This window comes from Ambystoma mexicanum, chromosome 6q (assembly GCF_040938575.1).
Source record: "Ambystoma mexicanum isolate Mex_15411 chromosome 6q, UKY_AmexF1_1, whole genome shotgun sequence".
Classification (NCBI taxonomy): domain Eukaryota; kingdom Metazoa; phylum Chordata; class Amphibia; order Caudata; family Ambystomatidae; genus Ambystoma; species Ambystoma mexicanum.
In genome coordinates this window covers 285,258,114-285,281,705 of record NC_090937.1, presented here as the reverse complement: position 1 = coordinate 285,281,705, position 23,592 = coordinate 285,258,114, and the positions used below count along the sequence as shown (strand labels likewise).

At 46.3% G+C, this 23,592-nt stretch overlaps 1 protein-coding gene across 2 annotated transcripts in view; it reads left to right on the top strand.

The window, feature by feature from the left end:
• FOCAD (focadhesin) overlaps nucleotides 1–23,592 on the top strand; it is a 2,926,805-nt gene that overhangs the window by 5,484 nt on the left and 2,897,729 nt on the right. For both annotated transcript variants that reach the window (XR_011282193.1, XM_069630760.1), the window contains exon 2: nucleotides 5,096–5,174. Coding sequence is in view for 1 of the 2 variants with exons in the window: in XM_069630760.1 (XP_069486861.1) it covers nucleotides 5,118–5,174 (57 nt within the window). In the remaining variant the exon portion in view is untranslated. The remainder of the gene's footprint in view (nucleotides 1–5,095; nucleotides 5,175–23,592) is intronic.

Here is a 23,592-nt window from a genome sequence, read left to right as displayed (position 1 = left end):
GGGGGCCCCGCTGCTGTGGATGTGAGATGGTTCTTCTGCAGTGTTTCAGTATATGGTGTCTCGTTGAGGGTGGGGAGAACCGGGTCTGAAGGAAAGTAGGGTCGTGTCACCTCGGACCCCGGTTGTGCGAGGTTGTGGGCTATCGGTATCCGATGTGATAGCTTCCTGGCCTCCTGTTTATGCGCCATCTTGTAGCATACAGTCCTTTCCTCCTTCTGTCCCTTGGGATCCTTGTCCATGTATTTCGCTTTTCTTTTGGCGGGTGCATAGGATCCCCACCTATGGCAGTGTCGGAGGCCCCTGGGGAAGCCATCCCGGGTGAGAGTGGATGCATTATTTGTGCGGCGTCCTCTAGGTGGCTGATTCTTCGTAGAGTTCCTTTTATAGGTGAATTGTAACGCTGTTGGGAAGAGCTATCTGTAGCGGACCTGTTGGCCCTGTAGGAAGAGTGCCAACAGTCGGAGAGATCTTCTTTTTTGCAGTGTGAGGAGGGAAAAGGTCCTGATAGATTTGGAGTGGGAGCCCTGAAAGGTTAGTTCGTCCTGGGTGCTGGAGATTGATGAAATTGCCTCTTTGGTGGTGAAAAAGTGCACTCTGGTGATGACATCGGGAGGAGAGTCTGATTCCACTCCGCAGCATGGGCGTAACCTGTGGGTGCGATCTAATAGGAGTTGGGCCTTGTCCAGGTCTGGGAGTAGGCCCTGAAAGAGATCCCAATGTATCCCCAATGTATTCCGTTAGATTTTGATCCAGAACCGAGGCAGGAATACCTCAAATTCATAGGTTATTGCACCGAGCTCGATTGTCAAGGTCCTCCTGTTTGAATTCCAGGATTTCACATCTGTTTTTTAGGGCTCTGATGGAGTGTTGGATTCCGTCTATAGCTGTGTTATGATCTTGAGGCTGGTCCTCAACCTCCCCTAATCTTTGTTCTGCTTGTTACTCTCTGGTCTGTGTCCTCTAGTTTCGTCGAGAGCTCAGTCATGCATCAATTCAGCTTTGATGTCGGCCATAAAGGCCAGTAGGTCGCTTCTGGTCTCTTTGCCTTCCTGGTCCGTCTGTGGCGTGGAGTTGGGAGGGTCTTGTCAGCATTGTGGCAATGTCTGTATTCTTCGTGGGTTTAGGTTGCTTAGACATGATGATCCTTCCCCTGGCAGGGCAACGGAGGACAGGGAGCCGCTGGATGGGCCCGGGCGCCCCATGAATGGTGTCGGGTTTCCCCAAAAGCCTGATAATTTTTGAGCTGGAGTGAAGTGTGAGCAGGCGAGGGCCCCACCAGTCTTTTGGGGTAAAGCAGAGGTGCCCCATATACTGTGGGCTGTAGTGGGTAGACTGGAGATCCCGGGGTACCCTGCTTCTAGGTGCTGGGATTCCAGAGGGTTATATTTGGGTCCCGGAGGTGAAGGAGGTGGGGGGAGGAAGGCCTCCTCTCCTGGCGTTGTTAGGCGTCTGGGAATGGCCTCAGCGGGGGGGCGGTGTCACCGAGTGGGCCGGGGTGCCCCAGGAGTGATGTTGGGTGCCCCAGGGGGCTTGATGAGACTGTAGAGCCTGGAGTAGATCAGTACCTTGGCACCCTCCAGCTGGGACAGGGTGCTCCTGCGGAGTCGCTTGTGTATTGTGTTGCAAGCTTCCAGAGGACCCCCTGCTCACCTGCACCGGGGCTCTTGAAGGTTGTGTTCTTTTCCCAAGGGCGATGAGGGCGAGAGGAGAATGCTACCACTGTCCGTCCAGCGTCATGTGGTCGATTGTTGGCACCTTGGCGGGGGGGGCGATGGGTTGCTGGGTGGGCCGCGGCCTCCCAGGAATTGGTAGGAGGGGCGTGGGACCTAGGTAGGGTCAGTTCTGAGGGGGGGGCTGCTGGCCCTCCACTGGGCTCTAGATCGGGATGTTCGCCCCACAGGAGTCCCAGGATGCAGACAGGCCCCGGGCTTCAGGCAGGGATATCCTGCTTGGGGCTTTCACTGGGCTTCACTGGTTTTCACTTCCACCTTTCACTGGGGCTTGGGGCTACATGCCCCTCACTGCTGAAGGCAGGCCTTGCGAGGCGCACGGCGGGGTGATGAGCTGTGCTGTGCTGGATTCAGACCCGAAGCCTGCGAGCTGCTGCTGTCACAGACCGGAGCGGATCCAGGGGAGGAGGCGGGCTGGCCCCGCAGTATGGATCTGGCTTGCCGTGTGCACAGATCGGGAGCCGCAGAGCCCCAGGTACATGGATCAGAGGATGTGAGGGCGGGCAGGCAGGTGGGGAGCCGGGCAGCGCGCCCCCAGAGTGCGCCGCGATGGGCCTCTGTGCTCAGCTGTTGTCTCGCTCACCATGCAGTGGGTGGGGGCAGCGCCTCCACGAGTCCTGCGCCCGCTGTCCGGAGGCACCAGGTCCACTCCAGTTTTGCGACGCAAAGTGCTCCGTGATGCTGCTGGGTCCTGGGGTCGTTGGACCTCACTCGTCCTCCATGTCTTCTCCGCTCCTCCCCTCTCCACTGGAGTGCCCATCCGCCATCTTGAAATCACCGATGTCGGTGGGCAATTACTTCCTTCACCAATTTCGGGGGCTCAGAAGGAGAGACGGCCGCACATTTTAGCACTAGCTGTGCTTGGAGTGTTCCGGGTACGGCAGCTATGGTTTCCGACCTTTTTAAGTTGCAGGAACCGCCTGATTTCCCGCATAGCAGCGGGCTCCCCACGGAGGCCATTAAAAGAGTGACCACATCGATGGCACTCTAGGCCACGTCCCCTCACACATCTATATGACATTTAAAGCATAAGGGGGCCATAAATAACGCATACAATTGTTTGCAGTTTATGTGGAAGTTAGTTTTGTACTAGCTCCTCGTTCCCCAGTGATAGCTCAAACCAATTGTTGTATACAGACTTTACAAAAAACATTGGTTAATCAAGTAGGTCTGGCTTTTTGTGTGAGTTTGTTTAACTTAGTTATGCTCGATGGATGTGTGGCAAATGTGGTTCTGTGTGTGGATGGATGAGTGGGTGAATATGTTTAGCTGAGTGGATTAAGTGGCTGAACAAATATGGACGGGTGGGGGTGGGATAATGCGGTTGTATGAGTGAAAGAATATGGTCGGATGGGTACATAGAAAGGTGGGTGAGTGTATTTGGATAATGAGCAAGAGAATATGGATGGGTGGTTCAATATGATTGCATGGGTGCTTGGATGAATGGATGAAAGTGGTTGGATCAGTGGGTGAATATGGATGGATAAGTCGTTCAACATGTTTGTATTATTCTTCTATGGGTGGATGGGTGAGTGGGAGAACCTGGGTAGATGGATGGCTGAATGAGTGGGTGACTATGTGTGGTGGAATCTAGTTGGGTGGGTAGAAATACGGTTGGAGGAATGGGTGACTTGTTTGAATGGCTCAGTTGATAACTTCTACAGATGGATGAGTGGTGACTATAGGTGTATGAATAAGAGAATGTATGGTGAGTGGGTGAACATGGTTGGGGGGACTGAATGAGTGGGCAAATATGGGTGAGTGGGTAAGGGTTCAAAATTGGGGAAAGCTTGGCGTTATTTAGCTCCTGCTTGTAACATAGTTGAGCCTGGTTAGCTTGGCACAAACGGATATCAGGAGCTACTTTTGGCTTTCCAGGCCAACTGATGCCGAACAAACACACTGGTGTGAATTTAACTCTTTTTGTCTTTGGGATAATCTATAAATAAATATTAGGACACCTCTTTACAACTTTTAAAGCTTTAAGGGTAATAAATAATTAACACAATTATACAGGTGCATCTTATGTGGAAGTTAGGTTTGTGGAATGCTATTTATCGGCTCCTCCTTCCCCAGTATTCGCTCCTCACTGGTTAATGAGGGGTACCCAGGAGCCACATTTAACTCCTGATTATCCAATTGGAATTTCGAACCCTGGTGGATGGATGGGTGGCCGTAGGGATGGATGAGTTGGTGAATACCCCGGTCTTCGTTAGTTCTATATTGGGGCCAAGTAGAAGTGGGATATTCTGCCAGTGCCACATAGTCTTGAGTCAGCACTAGGGCCACATAGCATAAGTCTATGGGAGGCATGTTGATCATGCTGCAAACACTTTGGAGGAAGTGCCCCTAAGCCCCGAAACCCACAAAGCTGGGCACAGCAAAACCAGACCCCCAAGGTGGGCTAATCAAAATCCTACCCCATGGCGGGGTGACCAAGAACTAACCCCAAGGCAGAGTAACCAAATCCAAACCCCAGGGCCCAGTGTAACTGAAATCCAACCCCATGGTGGGGTGTGGGACCCGAGACCTCAGGGAAGGGAACTACCCGAGAGATGAGGAAAACTGACAGCATTCCTTGGTGGGCAACTGAGGAGAACACCTGGTGTGGCCTTATGAACCAGGGGGTCGATAGGGGTGAACGAAGATCCCAAGACCAGTTACCAAGTTCCTGATGGCACAAGGAGAAAGACTAATCACACGGATTTCCAACCTGAGGAGGGGAAGAAGTAGTGAACAACTTGATTTCTTTAGGTTGATCTGTACCACAGGAGCTAAGAACTCCTTTATTCAAGTAGAGACATTATGGTGTGGTCAGAAATAAAACACCATTTCCTTTAGTGGGCCAAAGGCCCTTTTTGGTATTAGGCTCTTGGATTGTGTTTATAGTGGTAGGGGCAGCAATCAGGTTATTGTCTGCAGATTTTGGTTAGTTAGGACATTCTGATAAACACAACTTTTACTTCTTTTATTTCCATTAGAATAGGGTCGAAGAACTTAGGATCATCTTATGTTTGTTTTTTTTTTGTGAGAAATTTCAAATAAATACTGAATCTGTAATGTCACCTTGAACGTCTTCTTATTCTGATGGCAGTGACAGAAGCAGAAGGGCATGCATGAGCTTATTTTTGTTAAACATTTCCTGATGCCATGTAGCATTAAGGATTTCTTAATGGGTTTGTAATTTGAAGGAACGTCCTTATTTCTAAATTATGCCAATGGTCTTATTCACATAGCAGATGTTTCAACCTGAGCTTTCAAACTGGTTTATGTTGCAGTGTTGTGGGGATAGTACACTGAATGTAAATGGTTTTTTAGAGCACAAAGCATTTTCTTTAACATCAAAATGTGCATTTATTTCATAGCCAGGACCAACACTAAAAGAAGATGTCTGAAGATCTCCGGAAACGATTTGAATTTCCAAACACCCTCATTCAATCACAGGTAAAATATCAATTCAAAATCACTGAAGTAAGTATGGAAGGGTTTTTGTATCTTCAAACCGCTGAGTATTCCCTTCTGAGTGTGGTGGAGGGCAACAGTAAGAAAGAATGCCCTACAGTCCAGAGTGAGTAGCCATACCCTGTATGCTGTAGTCTGAGCTAAAGCAGTCTCTTCAGTGCCCATTTTAACACCACATTATCTGGTTTGCAATGGAGGGTTTGTAGTAGGAGATTCCAAAGAGCGAAGCACTATAAGTGAAATGGTCTACCACAGAATTCTTGTTCTTGGGTTGGTGTTGGCCAACAGGTTTTGTGAAATTAACCGTGAGCATTTGGTACGGAGTAACTATTGAGACAGTTTGTAGCAAGGCCATGATAAGGTTTGTGGGTTGGGTAAGGTGGAGAATTTTTACGTTAATGATATTTTGATGGCAACCAGAGTCTTCAAACACCTTCTTCAGACAGGATCATTTTAGATTGTAGATAGTGGGCCCTACAGTCGGTTGCAAGAAATTGGCTGGTAGCCAAACATAGATGCTGTTGAAGTAATTGTGGTGTGATAGGACTACTGCTACTACCATTGCCATCTTTGTAGGGTTGACTAGAAGCAGGAGGCTGTCCCTACGAGCCTTAGTTGGTAAAACATTCGTTTAGTATTGTGTTTGTGTGCTACAGTTCCCCATGGGAATTCAAGGTTCAACTGATTTCATTGTTTCTTTGACATTTTGCCAAAGAACAATCTGTCTCTTAGGACCCCATTTTTACAGATAAGCATGAACCCAATTTCTACATAATGCTACTGTGACACGGTCCTATGCCCTTGGGCAAAGGGCAGTCCCAGGAGGCCACCTTAGAACCTCCACAGGTCCCTCAGGGGACCCTCTTGAGTGTGAATGGCAGAGACCTAATTCGGGTGCCTGAAGCTCCCCAAAGTCAGCATCCCCCAAGTGAAGCTCCCCCTGCTCAGGTTAGTGTGGGAGGAAAAGGGACCCAGCAGGCAACCTGAGATGAGCAGCCGGTGAAAAATGTGACGGTATTGCCCCACTTCTCCACCAAACCCTACCAGGGTGCTTTAGATCGACCTAGAAGCACCAACCTGCATGTCTGCCTAGTAGAAGCCATTGTCCGCCTGCAAGCAGAGTTTCCCAAAGACTGCAAGCAGGAGGACCGAAAAACATCTGGTTGCCGTGAGCCGCAGGTACACGGCTGGAGAAAATATACCCCCTGAAGCAAGAGTAGCAAGACCAGGCAAACCCCTCCCAACGGTTGTTAGAGAACGGATCTCAACGACCGGTGGGGGGTGTCTGTACTTCCGCTCCCTATATGGTGGAGGAGAGAGGCACAGGAGACCCCAGCCAAGATTCTCTATTCGGTAGCAATGGTCGAGCAATCAAGGCCTAGCTTCTCAGGAGGTGATGCAGGCTGGTTCTTAAGTACAGTGTATCCCCAAGCCCCCACAAAGGAATATCCACACTCTGTATTGGTTAGAAACACAGTCTTTATATAATCAATAGTTAAGGTTATGTACATTCATCATGATAACTCATTTTGTACTCTGGCAAAATCTACAATGACAAATATTTACAATCCTAAAGTGGTACCACCCTAGATCTCATTGAAGTGCATGAACAATTCAGTAAAATGACACACAGACCAATAGAGTGAAACCAGCAATAGAGAGAGGAGAGAAAACAAGATGGTTGAGCAATAGGCAGAATACTGGCCCCTACCACTGGGCTCAGTTCTGTGTGGAGATCCCCCCACCTGGGCAACCTGTAAAGAAAGATATAGCACAAGCCCAGTCCATATATTGCTCTGTAAGTCTTATTCTCTCCTATTATGTTTTTACCCCCCCCAATGTACCTGGTGGAGTCGAGTTCCTCGAAGAGGCGTCGACAAACGTCGAGGGACTCGCTGTTCGGCGACGGGGAATCGACGGCCCTTCTTGAATGCCTTCCCTTTCAAGCGGGAGGCACGGGGCGTCGAACGTCTGTCGACGAACGAGGTAGAACGATGTCGAAGAGGCGGCAGCTTCGTCCGAGCGGTGCTCGTCGGCGTCGGGGCGTCGGCGTCCTGCAAGGCGGAGGTGTGCGGGGCACCTCGACGACAATAGTTCTGGACCGCAAAGATTGTAGAGACGGGAGCCCAGCAAGGGCGTCGAGTCGTCCGAGTCTTTGAGGTCGTCGGGTGGCGGGAAACCCACCGGCAGGTTACTCCTCGGCGCGTTGGTCGTCCTCGACTTTCCCCGGCAGGATAAGCGGTCGACGAAGCGGTCGAGAGAGTCCTTCGATTGAATGTTCTTAGGCAAAGGAGCGGACGGCTCCAGTCATCGGCGGCACGGCGTCAAGTGGTTCCCACGGCTGGGCAACACAACTTCGACGGGCCTCCAGCGGTTACACAAACCTGCGAACCCTGGTCGACGGCAATGGACTTCGACGGCGTCGATGTCCGGGTGCTTCACTTCGATCTCCTCAGCGGTCCCGTCTCGGGTCGACAGCCTTTCGAGGGCCTGCCTTCCAGGGCGCTTCGGCGAAGATGGAGCGGTGCTCGATGGTCCCTCGGAGCACGGGAAGAGGGCGCCTTACCAGGTCCTCTCTCGGGTCAGCCCTCGACGATCTCGTCAGCCTTCAGATTGGTCGAAGCAAATGCCACAGCAAGTCTTCTTCTTCCAGCTGGACGTCGAGGATCAGCAGTTCCAGTTACTCGTAGAGTGGAGACTCAGCTCCCTGGCTGCTTTAGGAGCACCAAGGTCCCTTCTGAACCAATGGTTCCTTCTGAACACTGAACACTTTCCAGTGGTGAGAGGTCCCCAGATATACTATCCTCACTCTCATCCACGCTGCTGGCACACACTCAGCAGCCAATCATACTGCAGGGCATTCATGCAGTCAGTCAGCCAATCAGGCACACAGTGCATTCAGGCCACACTCCTCCCTTCCAGACATTCACAACAAGAAATGTGGATTGGGACAAGTACCCAGCCATTCAACACTACACACTGCATTCAGGCCAGTTTCGGGCAGGGCTGTCTCAGTCTTTGTCTCTCATGCCAGAAACCAGACAACCACAACAAGAAGTGTATATTGGTCACACACTCCATTCACCCAGGTCCCACCCACAGGAGGTACCCACAACATACAGTCACTGGGAAGGCTCCAGCCAGTCTAGCTGGGCCTTCACAACAATACCATACATGGAACTTCCACCCAACAGCCAGTCAGGGGGAAGGGACAGAGACAGGGCTTCCCAGGACTTTGGGAAAACAAGATAACAGGCAATAGAAAGCAAGAGGCCACAGGGGCCATCTTGTTTCCTATCAGGAATCAACAGATCCCAATGGCAGGGCCTGGGTATCCCAAAATGGAGGACACCCAGAGCACCTGTCAATTTCAGCACGGAGCTGCCACCAGCCCATACCCTGCTCTGGGGCCACCCACAGGTGCCCAAAAACATACACTAGGGGCACAGGGTTGCACCCCTACCCATGGGTGCCATAAGGGTATCCCATGGGTCTGTTCACCAAACCAAAAGAGAGAGCTGCACTGCCAGGAGTCCCACATGGACTCCGGGGCAGAAAACATAACATAACACACGGTAAAAACAGAAAAAGGACAAGGATTCAGAGGCCCTGTCCCTCAGATGCATTTCCAGCATCACAACGGTCCAACACAGAGAGGAGCTGTGACGTCCTCCTCGCGGAGGAAATATATTTGACTCACCACAAAATCTTTTGTTGAACTTTTGGAACACTTTGCTTGGCCCTGTCTCTTGGCTTTCATTGAGTGGATTTGTTTTGGAACTTGCTGAGACAAAACATTTAGTTCACAGACCCCTTTGAAGTAAAAGGGGAGGACCCTATTTGGTTGACCCATTGTTTGAGATAGACTGATCCCTTTCCTTACACTACATTCTGACACTTTGGTTATTTAGTTGTGCCGCCCACCTGACACCTTCTCCTTTAGTCTGTACACAAAATGTTGTTTACCTATCGTTTCAGGCCTGAGTCTCAGTTTTGGTAACCGGTTGACGGTTGTTATCCTACTGGCCTGCAACACTACCCTACATTACTCCTTCACATGTTAACAGTTTGGATTATTTTAGTTTGATAATCACTGGCTGAAAAATGTACTTGTGGTGGAGGAAATGGGCAAGCATTCATTTGTTAGAATAATGGGACACTGCAAGGGAGGTTTAGGTTGGAATGGGTAGTAGGTTAAGGCAGTTCCATCCTCATTTAAGTCAAAAAGTGAAAGGGGCATTGGTATTTGTTTATAGAGGTGGATAGGGGAGCTACACTGGTCCCACCCCCTGTTTCCTTCTTTAACATGAACAAATTCTTAATGTAAAATCTCGCTGTCTAACTTTATATTACAAAATAGCACATTGCCTGTTGAATTTAAGCGTTGTACATTGTTTGTTACCATACAATAAATGTGTGTTGTCAAATTATTGTGTTTTTCCACCAAACAATTATTCCTGCAAGCAGATGTGTTTACTAGATTGAGCCTCAGGGAGTCATTCATGTAAAGGCTTTTTGAGTTGGCTTATCAAGACAGATTCATTTCATTAAAAAAAAAAAAAAAGAAATGCACTGGCATTTAGTTAATAATGTGTGTATATCTGTAGTTTTCTGTGCAACTAATTAAACAGCGCCTGTTTTTTCAAGAATCTATTTCTGGAGCACACCGAGATCGAAGCACATTCTAACAAGGCAACCACTATAAAAAGGAAAGAAATATCCAGAGCAAAGCAAACTTCAATCTTCCATGTAAACCTTCCATTCATTTCAATTATATTTTTTCTCACTTAGATCATACGAGAACACATTTAAACCAGAGGCCCATAACGGACCCAAGAGGGCCAGAGTGAACTATAATGTGCTCATGAAAACACCTATTACCATAGCCACCTCCAAAAAACAACTCAAGCGAAAAGCGATCCCCTGAGAACACCTGCACTGCGACCACTTAAAACTTCCTACCAGTAAACACACTCTAGGCACAAAGACCCAAGCATTGTCGAAGCTCTTTCATTGCCAGAAGAAAATGGGCAATGTCCCTTTTGAGAAAGTGTTCTTTTTCCCCTCACTAGTTCACCTTCAGGTGCACCTGGGACCGTATCCTCAGCACACTCTTCAGATTTAGTTAATTCTTGTTTTCCAAAAGTTCTCTCTTCTGCCACTGAATAGCTGGGCTGAAGTCAGAAAACAGCAGGAAGCTGTTGCTCTCCATGAGCACTTCCTTTTTTCGCCACCTGCATCACTTTATCTCTCGTCTCTTCATTTTGCAGCACCATTGCCACTGTACCACCATCTCCCTTCTCGACTTTTCATTGGAATATTGTACACCCACCATACCAATAGATATTCCTCTTCTCCCATTGGTCCAATAAGCATTGCCAGCATTTTTTCAGTGCCTCCAATGAACCCTCAAGCGGGGTGTGAGGGAGCATCCCAAGAGCTTCAGCTGTACATCTTTCCTAAAGGGAGGTATGTAACCCAGAGAAAACGCAGCCAGCAACTGGATAAGCTCTGCCTCCTGAACTTGTTTGTTCTAATCGTCATTTGTTGCACAGTAACATTTTATCTCTGTTCATTTTCACACTGTTACTCCATTTCGTTGTAGGCAAGGATAAGATATGAAGTAGCAACCCAGTCACTCGCTTCCATTGCTTTATGGAAACAACTGGATCTATTTCGCAAATTAATCCACAATGATAAAACGCCGACCATTCAAATTTTTCGAAACATTCCTAATGCAATTATTACATAACATTACATTATATTTATTATTAATATATTTCATATTGACTCTCACCACATTTCTCTTACTGCCAAGTCTTGCCGCTTTCACCTTTACAACATTAGTAAAATTCGACCCCTCCTAACCTTTCACGCTACTAAACTCTTAATTACCTACGTATGATGAAACGGGTGACGTATGTGGATGGAACGGGTGACGTATGTAGATGGAACGGACGGAGTACGTAGGTGGTATGGGTGAAATATGTGGATGAAGAGCATAAAACAACTTAGAATACACAGAACGGATCGGAGTAAATAGAATGATTGGAGTGCGTGGAACGGATTGGAGTGCGTGGGGCGGACTAGAGTGCATAGAACTTTGTGTCATACATGGAATGGTTTGGAGCAAATGGAACGTTTGAAAGACCATGTAACCCATCATATCACATCACCATGCTTACTCTCTTCTTTACACCACCATTCAACTAGAACACAGAGATACTATGACACCATTCGGTATAACTGTTCTCATATCCACATCTGCCGCATACTCCCCATCACTCTGTCAACCCTGCTGGTTACACCCCCCATCCCCAGCTAGGCGTTCTCCTCAGGCCTAACGCAGCGACATTCGGTCTGGATAAGCCAGAACCAACACATACTCCTGATCTCTCAACCACCACGCCTACCGCTAAGAAGCCGCTATTACACGAATGCCACACCAGCTGCACACATATCTGGTGCCCACATTCACCTTTGTCTCTCTCTACTGACTTCAACTCCGGTTCCCAAGGGCGTTCAACCTACCAGCGCCTTCAGACCATACCAATGGTACATAAGGCGCTATATAAATGCAAAGTAACATAACATAACATAACCTCCCTCATCTTCTCCAGACTTGTCTACTGTTCCTCCCTTTTTGTTGGACTCGCCTCTCCCCACTCATATCTGTCTACCACTCTGCCATCTGCTCCCTCTGCCTTCTCTCCCCTCTCTAGGTTGGCTCTCTTTTCACTCCAAGCTCAAATTCAAGTTCCTCTGTCTTGTTTTCAAATCCCTCTATGGTCTTGTCCCCCCCCCTACCTTTCCTCCCTTATTACTTTCTATACCCCTTCTCGTTCTCTCCGCTTTGCTAATCTTTCCCTACTGTCCTCCTCCACCACCCTGCGCCCCCTCCTGTTTTCGAGTTGTGATTCAATTGTCATCGCATGCTTGTTGTATTTTTGCTTGTTCTCATGTAAAGCACTTTGGATTAAAGGGCTATATAAATTCAATAAAATACAAATAGAATGAACAACACTGTTTTGAAAGCTTGGAAACATGAGTTATAACATCAATTGATAAATGAAGACATTTCAATTGAAATGTTAGTACATCGGCCACAATGCGCCAAAATTAAAATCCAGCGTAATGACTGGACCAAGACAATCATCGAAAAATCAAAGCATCTCATGAATCTTCAATGCGATACAGACATAGGGGCAATCAATGAACTTCCTCGCTACCTGGCTCTATTTCCGGACCAAAAAATCAGTGATCTTTTTATGAAAATCAGTTTGAATACCATCCCGACGCGGTATAGATTAGCGAAAACAAGACACATAACTATGTCTGATCAATATTGTTGCTTTTGTCTTGATCAGAAAACACCAGAAACATTACACCACATTATCATGGTCTGTCCAGCACTTGCCCAAAAGAGAGGTTTATTTGGAGATTTTTTTAAGATCTCCGCGCAGCAATTAGACTCTGAAACCAGATGGGCAAGTATCCTCAGCGGGCAGGATAAAAAATTAATATACACTATTGTTCAGTTCCTTACTAACATATTGGAACTTGCTAAACCGGTGAAGTGATTTATTGATTTGCATTAATGTTATATTTGGTTTTTCCCCCTTTTTTTTTTATTTGTTTTTCTTTTTTGATGCTGGTATATTCACCACTAAGTGTCTATCTGTAACGTAAGAAGATTAAGCTCTCAAAGTTGATACATTAAAAGTTTATTTATAAACTATATCATTTTAATTAAAAGAAAATTGTATGTGATGCACTTTTTTCCCTCTTGACTTGAGTGAGGTTAAAACAAATACTTAAAACCTTTTTTTTTAACTACTTTATTTTATTTGGTTGCAGTCATGGGGTGAGCAGTACAGTATTACATATTTTGCGCTAGTCATTCAATAGGCAGTACAGAATATGAAGATCCCCTTCCCTTTCCCACCCTTAAAAATTGCCGCCCCTGAACCCTAATCCCTGCAAGAACTGGCCGGGGAGATTCCTCTACAATTATTGTCCCGTAAGAACATGCTTGGAAGCCGCGACTTGTACGTTTGTGCTGGAACGTCTTGATCATACTCCAGGATTGGGGCCCATACATCTGTGAATCGGTGCAGAAGGCCCTCTTTGGCTGCAGTGACCTTTTCCGCCACCATAATGTCCCATATTTTGACCCACCATAGTGATATTAGTGGGCCCTCTGGAGTTTTCCAAGTACGGGCAATCGCGATCCTCCCCACTAGGAGGACCTGAGTATTACTTTTGGCTGTGGCCCCGAATTTTGGGTAAACCCCTTGAATCAGGGTACCCAGGATGATCACTTCGAGTTTTTTCACAACTATGACCTGGGTGATGGTTTCAATTGCTGCAAGTACTTCTTCCTAAAAGGACTGAGCGGTAGGCAGTCCCACCACATGTGTAAGTATGTGCCTTGCGACCCACAATTTCGCCAGCAATGCGGGTCCAACAAGTTCTGAATGTAGTCGAGCCACATTTGGGGATAGTACCAATGAAGAAGCAATTTAAAGGCACATTCTTTGTTCGTCACACAGGTTGCGGAGGAGTTGCTTCTCGTCCAGATGACCACCCACGTATGGTCCTCGATCGGGCCACCCAGGTCTATTTCCCATTGTTTTATATATGCAGAGCGGAGGGTCAGCATATCATCCTACAACAACTTGTATAGTTTGGATATATTCCCCCCAGTTAGCCCCTGCTGCAAATTGAGTTCAATCGAGCTGAGGTTACATGTCGAACCAGCGGGTTCATGTATCAGTGACAGAGTTGGACGTAGGAGAATCTGTCTGTCTCGGGCCAGCTGAAATATCTCCTTACAGTTCTCAAAAGTGCATAGCTGGCCATTTTCAAATAGCTGTGCCAAGGTTTGTAACCCTCCCCTCGTCCAGTTATTACAGTTTGGATGATGCATGCCTGGAGAGAAGATCGTATTGTGGAAGACCGGGGTGTGTGGACCCAGTCCACTCGGGATTGTGAGGAACTCATGTTGATAACAAATAAAAACAGGCACAAGTGATCAAAAATTAAGGTTGTTTATTGAACAATGAATGCTGTAAGCCGGTTGGAAAAATGCCTAATCTAAACCTAAATCTAAGGTGGGAGCAAGCGTCAACCATCAAATAAAAATAAGGCAGTCCTAGTGGTGTTGTGTCAAATCAAAAAGGCTTATCCAAAGAAACCTATTGCCATTGTAACAACTCTCCATGTAAACTGAATACTTGAAATCTACTCGTAATGCGCCCAGATACCTCTGGGTTTGGTGCGCTATATAAATCAATCGACAAACAAACCTCACAACTAATACAAAAGGGGTGTGTGATAGTCCTTAAGAAAAGAAAGAAGTGTCTTCAAATAATGTCATGATGCGGTAGCTTGGGTCTTGCTTCCCACATTTTAGCACAGGGTAGGATGGGAACTTGGAGCACAGTACAGTCTCAGGCTGCTCCAGCACGAGAGGACAGTTCCAATGGCAGCTCTCGCGATACCCTCTTGGGCTTTTAGTTATCATGGCTGTCGATGGCCAAGTCTTGTTTCACTTGAAAGTCAGTTGCCTTCGAGCACCTGATGTGTTCAAACAACAAAAACAAAAGTTCCTTTTACAAATGAAAGTTCTTTTCCAATGCTCGCTTGGTGATGGGTTCACCTCTGGGCCCCCCTCTTCAGGGTGCTGAGCCTTCTCAATCCTATTCAAAAATATATAACAGTTACTTTATCAATCAACTTTGGGTGGGAGCTTCAACCGTGGATCCCCCTCGGTCAGGCACGGCCCCCTCTTGCCTTAACCTGATTCAATTCCCTTGGTTTTTTAATGTTCACTTTCACTGTGGGATTCACTTATCTTTTCTCAATTTTGCTTGACTCTCTGTATGACCACTTTGACCTATTTTGCGGCCCTTCCAATGCTCTTCTGCTACTTGTAGTTTCTCTCATATGAGGCTCGGCCAAAGTCTGAGTTAGCACCCACGTGGTGCTGGTTTCCCTCTGCCGCTGGTCTCACCTTCACACTTTTTACAGTTCATTCAAAGTTTCATCAGCTTTGGTTCAAAACTTGCTACTTGGCGATACTTACACAACACAGCCCGGTTCTCATCTGCCTCACTGGTCCACCCCCAGGAACTGGATCCAATAGCGATGTCTGTGTCCTGGCTACCCGGATGATAGATCCCCAGGGACTAGCTAGGGAGAGACCTTCATGTTTCTCACAAGCCCAAATGCCAGTGGTGGGACCACAGGGAAATCTCTGTTGTGGACCGGTGGTCCAAGTAACATCATGAGACCATTGCACAGTGAGATCCAGAAGCGGTCCGGACCGGAAAACCGAGGCGGAACGAGAAGCCAACCGAGAACGGGAAACCGCAAGGAACCATCTTATCCAAGAAGGGAAAACACCAGAGGTCGATAACCGACAAAGGCCCTGAGGTACTAGACTCCAGAAGACGCTCTCCATTGAAGAGGAAGGTGACGGGGAGTATGGGAATCACTGGTGGCCTCACGAGGGGAATCATTATATTGTGGACCCAACTTGTCTCAGTATCAATTTGAAAACCCCATGTATCTTACAACATGTCCAGTGGATCGTGAAAACCCAAGAGGGGATATTATTGAGAGAGCCAATATTTGAAAGAGGAAATTGTGATTTCTCTACCATGGGGAAAGGGAAACGACTCTGAAGTTAATACAAAGTGTAATGGCTTGAACGCTCAAGCCATCTCCTGGGGAATAGATTTTAAAGTGAACACGAAGTATGGTCATTTGAGAATACAAATCCTAGCTGAGAAACTGCTACGAGTTGTGCCACAGATTCAAGATGGGGAAAGCTCCAACTGAAGTGAACCATACTTAAGTGAGCGGAAACAACCCACCAAACGGGAATATAAACCAGTGTATAGTGAAATATACAGTAAAGAAAGTGGAGCCTGTGATAAGTCTACAAAAAAGGTCCCAAGAGGATAAACCGACTTCTTAAACCCATTGTAAGGATTACAGATACTGATCAAAGAAATTGCAAGAAGATATTTGAAAATCATATATTAAAGGACAAAGTGATACCACCAGTATCTTAGGGGAAGGGACTCATTCTCCAAACCTAAGTTAGTGTAAATGGTGGTAGGATCAGTTAGGATAGTTTGTACAGGAATTCTTTATTTTTGGACTTCCAAGATGGACTGACCAGCACCGGAGTTAGTTTATTAGGTAGGGAACTGGAAGGGAACTCCCATGATGATAGGGAAAGTTAGGCATTAAAGCTCTTAATTTAATAAATCATCCTGACAATGTTATCTGAGAGTGTCTTCCTTCTGACTCGTCAAACCCTTCAAACATTCAAACAATAGAACATTTTATTGGCTTCTGTCTCGGGCTCTGGGTAAAATACTGGTAAGGAAATGTTCTGGTTTATGTGAGACCAGTGGATCTGTAAGACCACTTTGACTCTGTGGAAGGAGAGGTAGGGCTACTCGATAGATAAAGCCTGCAGTTCACTGATACGTGTCTGAGGGAAGACATGGATAAGTATTCAAGTGACGTTTTGATTATTGCATTGGCAAAGGACATTAGCCTGTCAATAGTTGAGAGGTATGCTCCGAAAGCTGCCAGATACATTCTGTATGATGAGTCCCCAAATGACCTACACTTTTCCAAAAAGGAAAGGATGTAATCTATGGATGCCTGTTGGCAATCTGGTCTTTCACAACATCCAATGGCAAACGCAAAGCCATTTTCCCTTGTAATGGGATTGAGTTGCAATGGGATTGGGATCTTCCCACGGTTTGTAGAGCATAAGCATCCTAAAGCTATACCGAAGAAAACTAATTAGTTACTGCTTGAATCTGGTAATCCTGGTTATGATAAATTCTCTTCCAAATAGTTTACCACAGTTCAAAAGAACGTGTACTATTCTCCAATGTCAATAATACACAATTCTTTAGAACTTCTTTAATTACAGCTTTTTACATTGGTATATTTGTCAGGATGTTCTTTGTGTTGCTTCTCCCACCTCAACAACCATACTTCTACTGTTGGTACTATGGGAATGGTCACCTTTGTCCCACAGTACTTTACTGGTTCATACCATTTCAAGATTACATCTGTTGACAACTTAGTATACCACGACAGTCAAGTATTACTACCATGGCTCAGTATTTTCAGTTGTTAGACAGGCTTCAACAAGATACACTTCAACCTCTTTAGGTGGGCAAGGCACTCTTCCTTTTTAATGGCTTTCTCAAAAAAAGGGCAGCCTCTTTGCTTCTCCTATCTTCTGCCAGCATAACAACCCGCTTCCGCTCATAAGATTCGCTGCTCTCTAGCTTCAGCAGTCTTTGGCACGGCAGGTTGTAATTTACTTCAGAATATTCTTCACAAACATTTAGTTTCCCTTCACCAGCTTTGCTCACCAGCCCACGCTATCACCCAGAAGCTTAGGTGCCACTCTCTCAAGGGTACAGTTGTATTTTAGGCCACTTTATTGTTAACAACTTCACAGTGTTGTTGGATGGCACTTTAACAATTGGCAAGGCCAGTTTCAGTATAAAAAGGGGTTTCCTCTTGGCTTGGGTAATGCTCGTTCTCCAATATTTTAGACTCTTTATGTAGTAGGAATGCAAAGAATAACACTTCTGGATACAATATAGGATTCAGTCTTACAAAATAGGATTCAGTCTTTCAAGTGAAAGGAGCACAAGCGCAACAGTATTGTGAGCTCATGTTAAGTGTTTAAAGAGATGCACAGAATTCCATCAAATGTGAATGTACGAGTTTAACGTGCATTACTGCTGTCAACCATATTGGTCTGTTGCTCCTGCATGCTCCACCAACCCTAATGCTACCTCACGTATCGTGTTTACCATATAATGCAAGAGCTGCTATTTTTGCATATAATTCCCCTGTAGTGATTAATAGAAATGTTGGTATAGTTAACATGTTTTGAAATGACTATGTAATGGTGCAAAGAAGATAGACGTGTAACCCTTTAGAAAAACAATAAGCATTATACATTATACGAATCCCTTTGTTTTTAATATAACTTGCAGCATACAAGAAGAGTATCATCGTGGGCATATCCAAGGTCACTTCCCCTCCCCTCCCATTGAAGCCTGCCAGAGAAAGCAAAGGCCTGAGCTACACCGCCTCACCTCCACCAATTCGGCTGGAGCCGCTTCATGCATTCATGTTCCCCCGCAGCTCATATGGCCACGACCAGCCACCTGAATTATTTACAGCCCAGCAGTAAAACCCGGCCATAACCAAAGGCCAGAGGTGCCCCCTCATAGGTCCCACGACCCACCAAGTCACCCCATATTAATGATGCTTGTAAAATAAGACGCCTAATATTGCACCAACATTGTGTAAAAGCATCTATCATTACTTCTAACGAGACCTAAAGCTCGGACAGCTTGCCCCGTGCCCTGAGACCCGACCCCATGGCCCATGATACCTAGTCAACAGGAAAACAGTAACCATGTATTGCTGTATCGTCAAAGTATTCCACCTAATGTGCATTCCTCCTGTGTTGTATTAACCTAAAGAATAACCTATTGTAGGATATACAGGACAACTGACATTGCGGCATTGATTGAATGGGGTGTGCCTAGCCACTAGGGCAGAAAGCCAAGTAAGACGTCCATCAATGACACTGACCACGCCTGGCCTGACAGCACCTCCCGGATGAGCCCAGCTGACCTGCCCACCCCACGTTTGCACCCGGCGATGTCCACCAACCACGAAGTGACGCATCACAACTGCACATATAGTTAGTCGACGCCACCCAATCCCCATGTACATGTGCCCCCTATAGTGTGTAGGTGCCTATGACACTTTTTGCAAATATAAACGCCTGTCTTTGCGATTGTCAGACAGAGCGCTCTCAGAGTTTGGAGAGTTCTTTGCATGTCCTATTTGACTTAGATAAAACTTCCATAAAGCTCACCCGCACTTGGTCCTAGCCTGATTCCCATTTTGGGGGAGTCCACTATTGTCTCTCATTGCGGGGAGGGTCGGGCTAATTGGGGACGCTCGCCTTCAATATCTCTCTTCATTGCACTTGCTCTGATGTCAATAAGTTCAACGGAATTGTCACAGTTTAGTTCTGCCAGTCCTTTATAGCCTGGATTTGCTTATTTGTTTTTAGGCAAGATCACTTGTCCTTTTTCATACTTGCTCAGAGGACTTTTGATCAGTTATCTTATTGCCTTAGTACCATGTGCGCCCAGCTTGTCCGCGCTGGTTCCAGACACATGTACTTTTTATGATCGCACCGAGGAGCCGCGAGTCTTGAATTGTCCGACTTGCACAATTCTCAGCTTCTCTCCTCTGCACCTCTAGTTCCTTCTCCATCCATGAGCAGAACCAGAGGTTGACATAAACACCAAAGAACTGTGGATCACTTTGGCTTTCGAGGCCGCAAATTATATCGCCTCACTCCTGGTATTGTGTGATCTGTGAACAGTGCCGGTGCACTTCCAGATTCAGGCTCAAAGTCAGCCTGTGGCGCTACTGTAGGTGCTGGTGTGCACCGCGCCAGTGATGCAGATTTGGCCTTTGGCGTGCTGGCAAGTGCTGGTGGGCGCCAAAGGGGTACACGTTTAGTTTCTGACGGGATTTGCAATCAGATTTCGTGTCGGCCAACAGTGATGTAGATTCTGCTGGGCAACGTTGGGGCACTCTTTGCCCTGCCCCCTTTTTGGCAGTCGTCTCAGTCTTTGTTTCGAGTTTCACTTCTCGCTTGGGCAGATTTGGTGGCGGCTTACTGGCAACAGTGTCTTTCGTTTCTAGGACCGCTCTCTCTTCCTGGTCGTCTGGGTCAGGGAAGTCTTTCAGTGAAGTTGGAATCTTTTTGGCATGGATGGCATGGATCCACGACTTCCGTCCATCCACCCGTATCGCCGTCTGCGTTGCCAAGAATATTTGATAGGGGCCGCGCCACCTGGGTGATAACGATGACTTTCTTTCAAAATTTTTAAACAGCACCCAGTCTCCTGGCTCCAGCGCGTGCCCCGGACCGGTGTATCTCACTGGTAAAGTCTCCTGCACCTGCTGCTTAATCAAACACAATTTCTGCATTAAAAGGCCACAATAAGTACTAAGCACAGGATGTTCTACCTCTCTAAGTCGTTTTGGCTGAGGTGCGCACCAAACATTTGCCGGCCTCCCCATTACGATTTCGTACGGGGAGAGCCCAGTTTTAGCCTGTACAGACGTACGCATGCATAATAGCGCTATTGGTAATGCATCCACCCAGCTCAACTTGCTTCCTGCACATATCTTGCTTATCTTTGACTTGAGAATCCCATTGTGCCTCTCCACAAGACCGACCAAACTCGGATGCCTTGAACTATGGAATTTCTTATCAATCTGAAGACCCGCATATATATGTAACACCACTGCGCCCACAAAATGTGGGCCATTATCTGACCATACGACACAGGGCAAGGCAAAATGGGGAAAAATATTCGTTAAGCATTACTTTTGCCGTGCTCATTGCTGTGCAGTCTTTTAAGGGATATGGCTCCACCCACTTGATGAATGCACAGATCACCACTAAAACATATTTCAAATTTTGGCATCCCTCCATCTCTATGAAATAAAATGGATTACCTCAAAAGGCATAGAGGGCGGGCCAAAACTGCCTACCGGAGTCGCTGTTCCCTTTCCTACATTGTGTTGTAAACACGTGATACAGTTCTGCACCAACCTCTCTGCATTCTTCTTTATGTTTACATTCTGCCATACTGTGGATAGGTGCTGTATTATCTTTTTCGCACAGATGTTAGTAGGGCTGTGGGCCATTGTGACCATTGCAGTCACATACAAATTTGGCAACATCCAGTTTCTAGTTCCCTTGTCCACCCAACAACTCAAGATCTAACTCAGCAGAGCCCTTTGCCCACCCTTGTATTTCATTGGCCGTTGCTTCGGCCTGCATTTCTTTGACAGTGGCAACTCCATTTTCTATCATACAGGGTACTTCCTCAGTCTGAACCGTCATCATTTTGGTGTTTAAATCGGTGGCAGTTTGTTTCGCAATTCTGTCTGCAAATGCGTTTCCCTCTCCTACTTTGCATGTTACCTTTTTGTGTGCCTCGCATTTCACTATTGCTAGGCGCTTTGGAAACGTGAGTGCAGACAGCAATCGTACAATCAAAGGGCCATGTTGAAATCTGGCACCATGTGATGTCAAAAACCCTCTCTCAGCCCAGAGTCGACCAAAGTTATGAACCACCCCAAAAGCATACTGACTATCGGTGTATATATATTTAAATTCAAATTTTCAGAAATCTCGCAGGCTCTGGTCAATGCTATTATCTCTGCGGCTTGTGCTGAGTTGTAGGGGATTCTTTTGCTTTCTACAACGCTCTCTAGGGTAGTGATAGCGTACGCGGCAGTTGTTGTGCCATCAGGTAATTTAAAACAAGAGCCGTCACAAAATAACTCTCCTATCTGGCTCTTTCTGTGGGGTATCACTTAAATCAACTCTCCCCTTGGTTTCTTCCTCAGTGACCACTAAGCAATCATGGGGGGGGTGATTCATTCTCACCAATTTCCTTTATGGGTAGTGGCATTAATTCTTCAGGATTCAAAGCGCTACACCTCATAATTTGGATATGGGGCGCGAACAAGATAATCTCATATCTTGTCACTCTAGCAGAGGTGAGGTGTTGCATCTGTGTTCTATTTAATAGAACGTCTATGGCATGTGGCACCATCAGAATTAAAGTATGCCCTAGTACCATCCCTTCCGTTTGTTTCACTGACGCAGCAGCCGCCGCGACAGATCGCAAACATCGTGGTAGAGCGCGCTCTACAGGGTCCAGCACGGAAGAAAAATAGCTGCATGGTCTGTTTCTTCCACCTTCCTCCTGTGTCAAAACCGCCAATGCACATCCCTCACTTTCACACACAAACAGTCTAAAAACCTTCTCATAATTGGGTGTGCCCAAAACTGGAGCAGAACATAATGCAGTTTTCAATTGATTAAATGCTCTCTGATATTCCTCATCCCACTGTAGAGGCATAACCGCATCCTTTCTAGTCAAATTCACCATCGGTTTCACAATTAACGCAAAATTACCGATCCATTGTCGGCAATATGAAGCCATGCCTATTATGGCTCTGACTCCTTTCTATGTCTTTGGAATAGGCATACAGGAAATACTTTCTATGCGTTCTGGCGTTAGCCTTCTCCCCTCTTTCGAAAGTAGGTAGCCCAAATAAGCTACCTCCTTTCGATTATATTGAAACTTCTCGGCTTTATGGCCATGTGCTGCTAGGTGTGACAGTAGTAATACAGTGGTTTCTTTACAAATCTCTTCTGTGTCAGCAGCTAACAATAGATCGTCTATGTATTGCAAGAGTACGCAACCCACTGGTAATTCTAGCATGTCTAGCTGCTCTTTCAATGCTCTACTGTAAATACGCGGACTTTCCGTGTAACCTTGCGGAATCCGCGTGAATGTAAATGATCGTCCTCCTAATGTGAACGCGAACAAATATCTGCTGTCCTTGTCCACCGGAATGCTAAAGAACGCATTTTTTAGATCAACTACACTAAAGTATTCTGCTGAAACAGGTATCATTGTCAATATTGTAGTGACATCTGGCACTAAAGGAAATTGTGGATCTACTACTTTGTTTAGCGCACGTAAATCAATTATGAAATGGTATGGTACTGCATTGCCTCATTTTTTATAAACTGGAAGAATCGGGCTGTTGCATGTACTGCCTGTAATTTCTTCAATCACCCCTAATTTCACCAAATCTGTAACGATACTCTTCAATCCTTTCTCACCTTCAGCCGAAATTCTATATTGTGGAATTCGCTGTAGTGTAACACCCTCTTTCAAAATCATCTTTACTGGCTCTATTTTCAAGCATCCTACATCGTTGTCGTGCATTGCCCATATACAGGTTGGCACTTTACTTAGTTCTCCTGGTAAAGTTTTAGACATGAATTCTGACACAGGGGCATCTTGTGGCCAAATCGTTAGGAACACCCCGTCTGCCGTGCAATGTATAACGGAACCTAATTTTTTCAACAAATTTAATCCCAACAGGTTCTCCCCACAATTTTCTGTTAAAAGGAAAGGACAATGTTCAGTCAATGGTCCTATAGTAACTGGGACCGGTTGGGACACTGGGTTTATGACTGGTGTACCTGCGAACCCTACGGAAACATTATTTTGCCCTGACAGTGGTATATCCGGAAACAAGTGATGGTCTATTGAACACTTTTGCGCTCCCGTATCTACAAGGAAGCAGTGCTCCTCATTCCCGACTCTCATTTCTATGTGGGGTCCTCTCTGATTCATGGGAATAGACACTGATTCCGACCCCTGTCCTGGGCTGTCCTATTGGGGAAATAACACATCGTCCGATGTGTAATCAT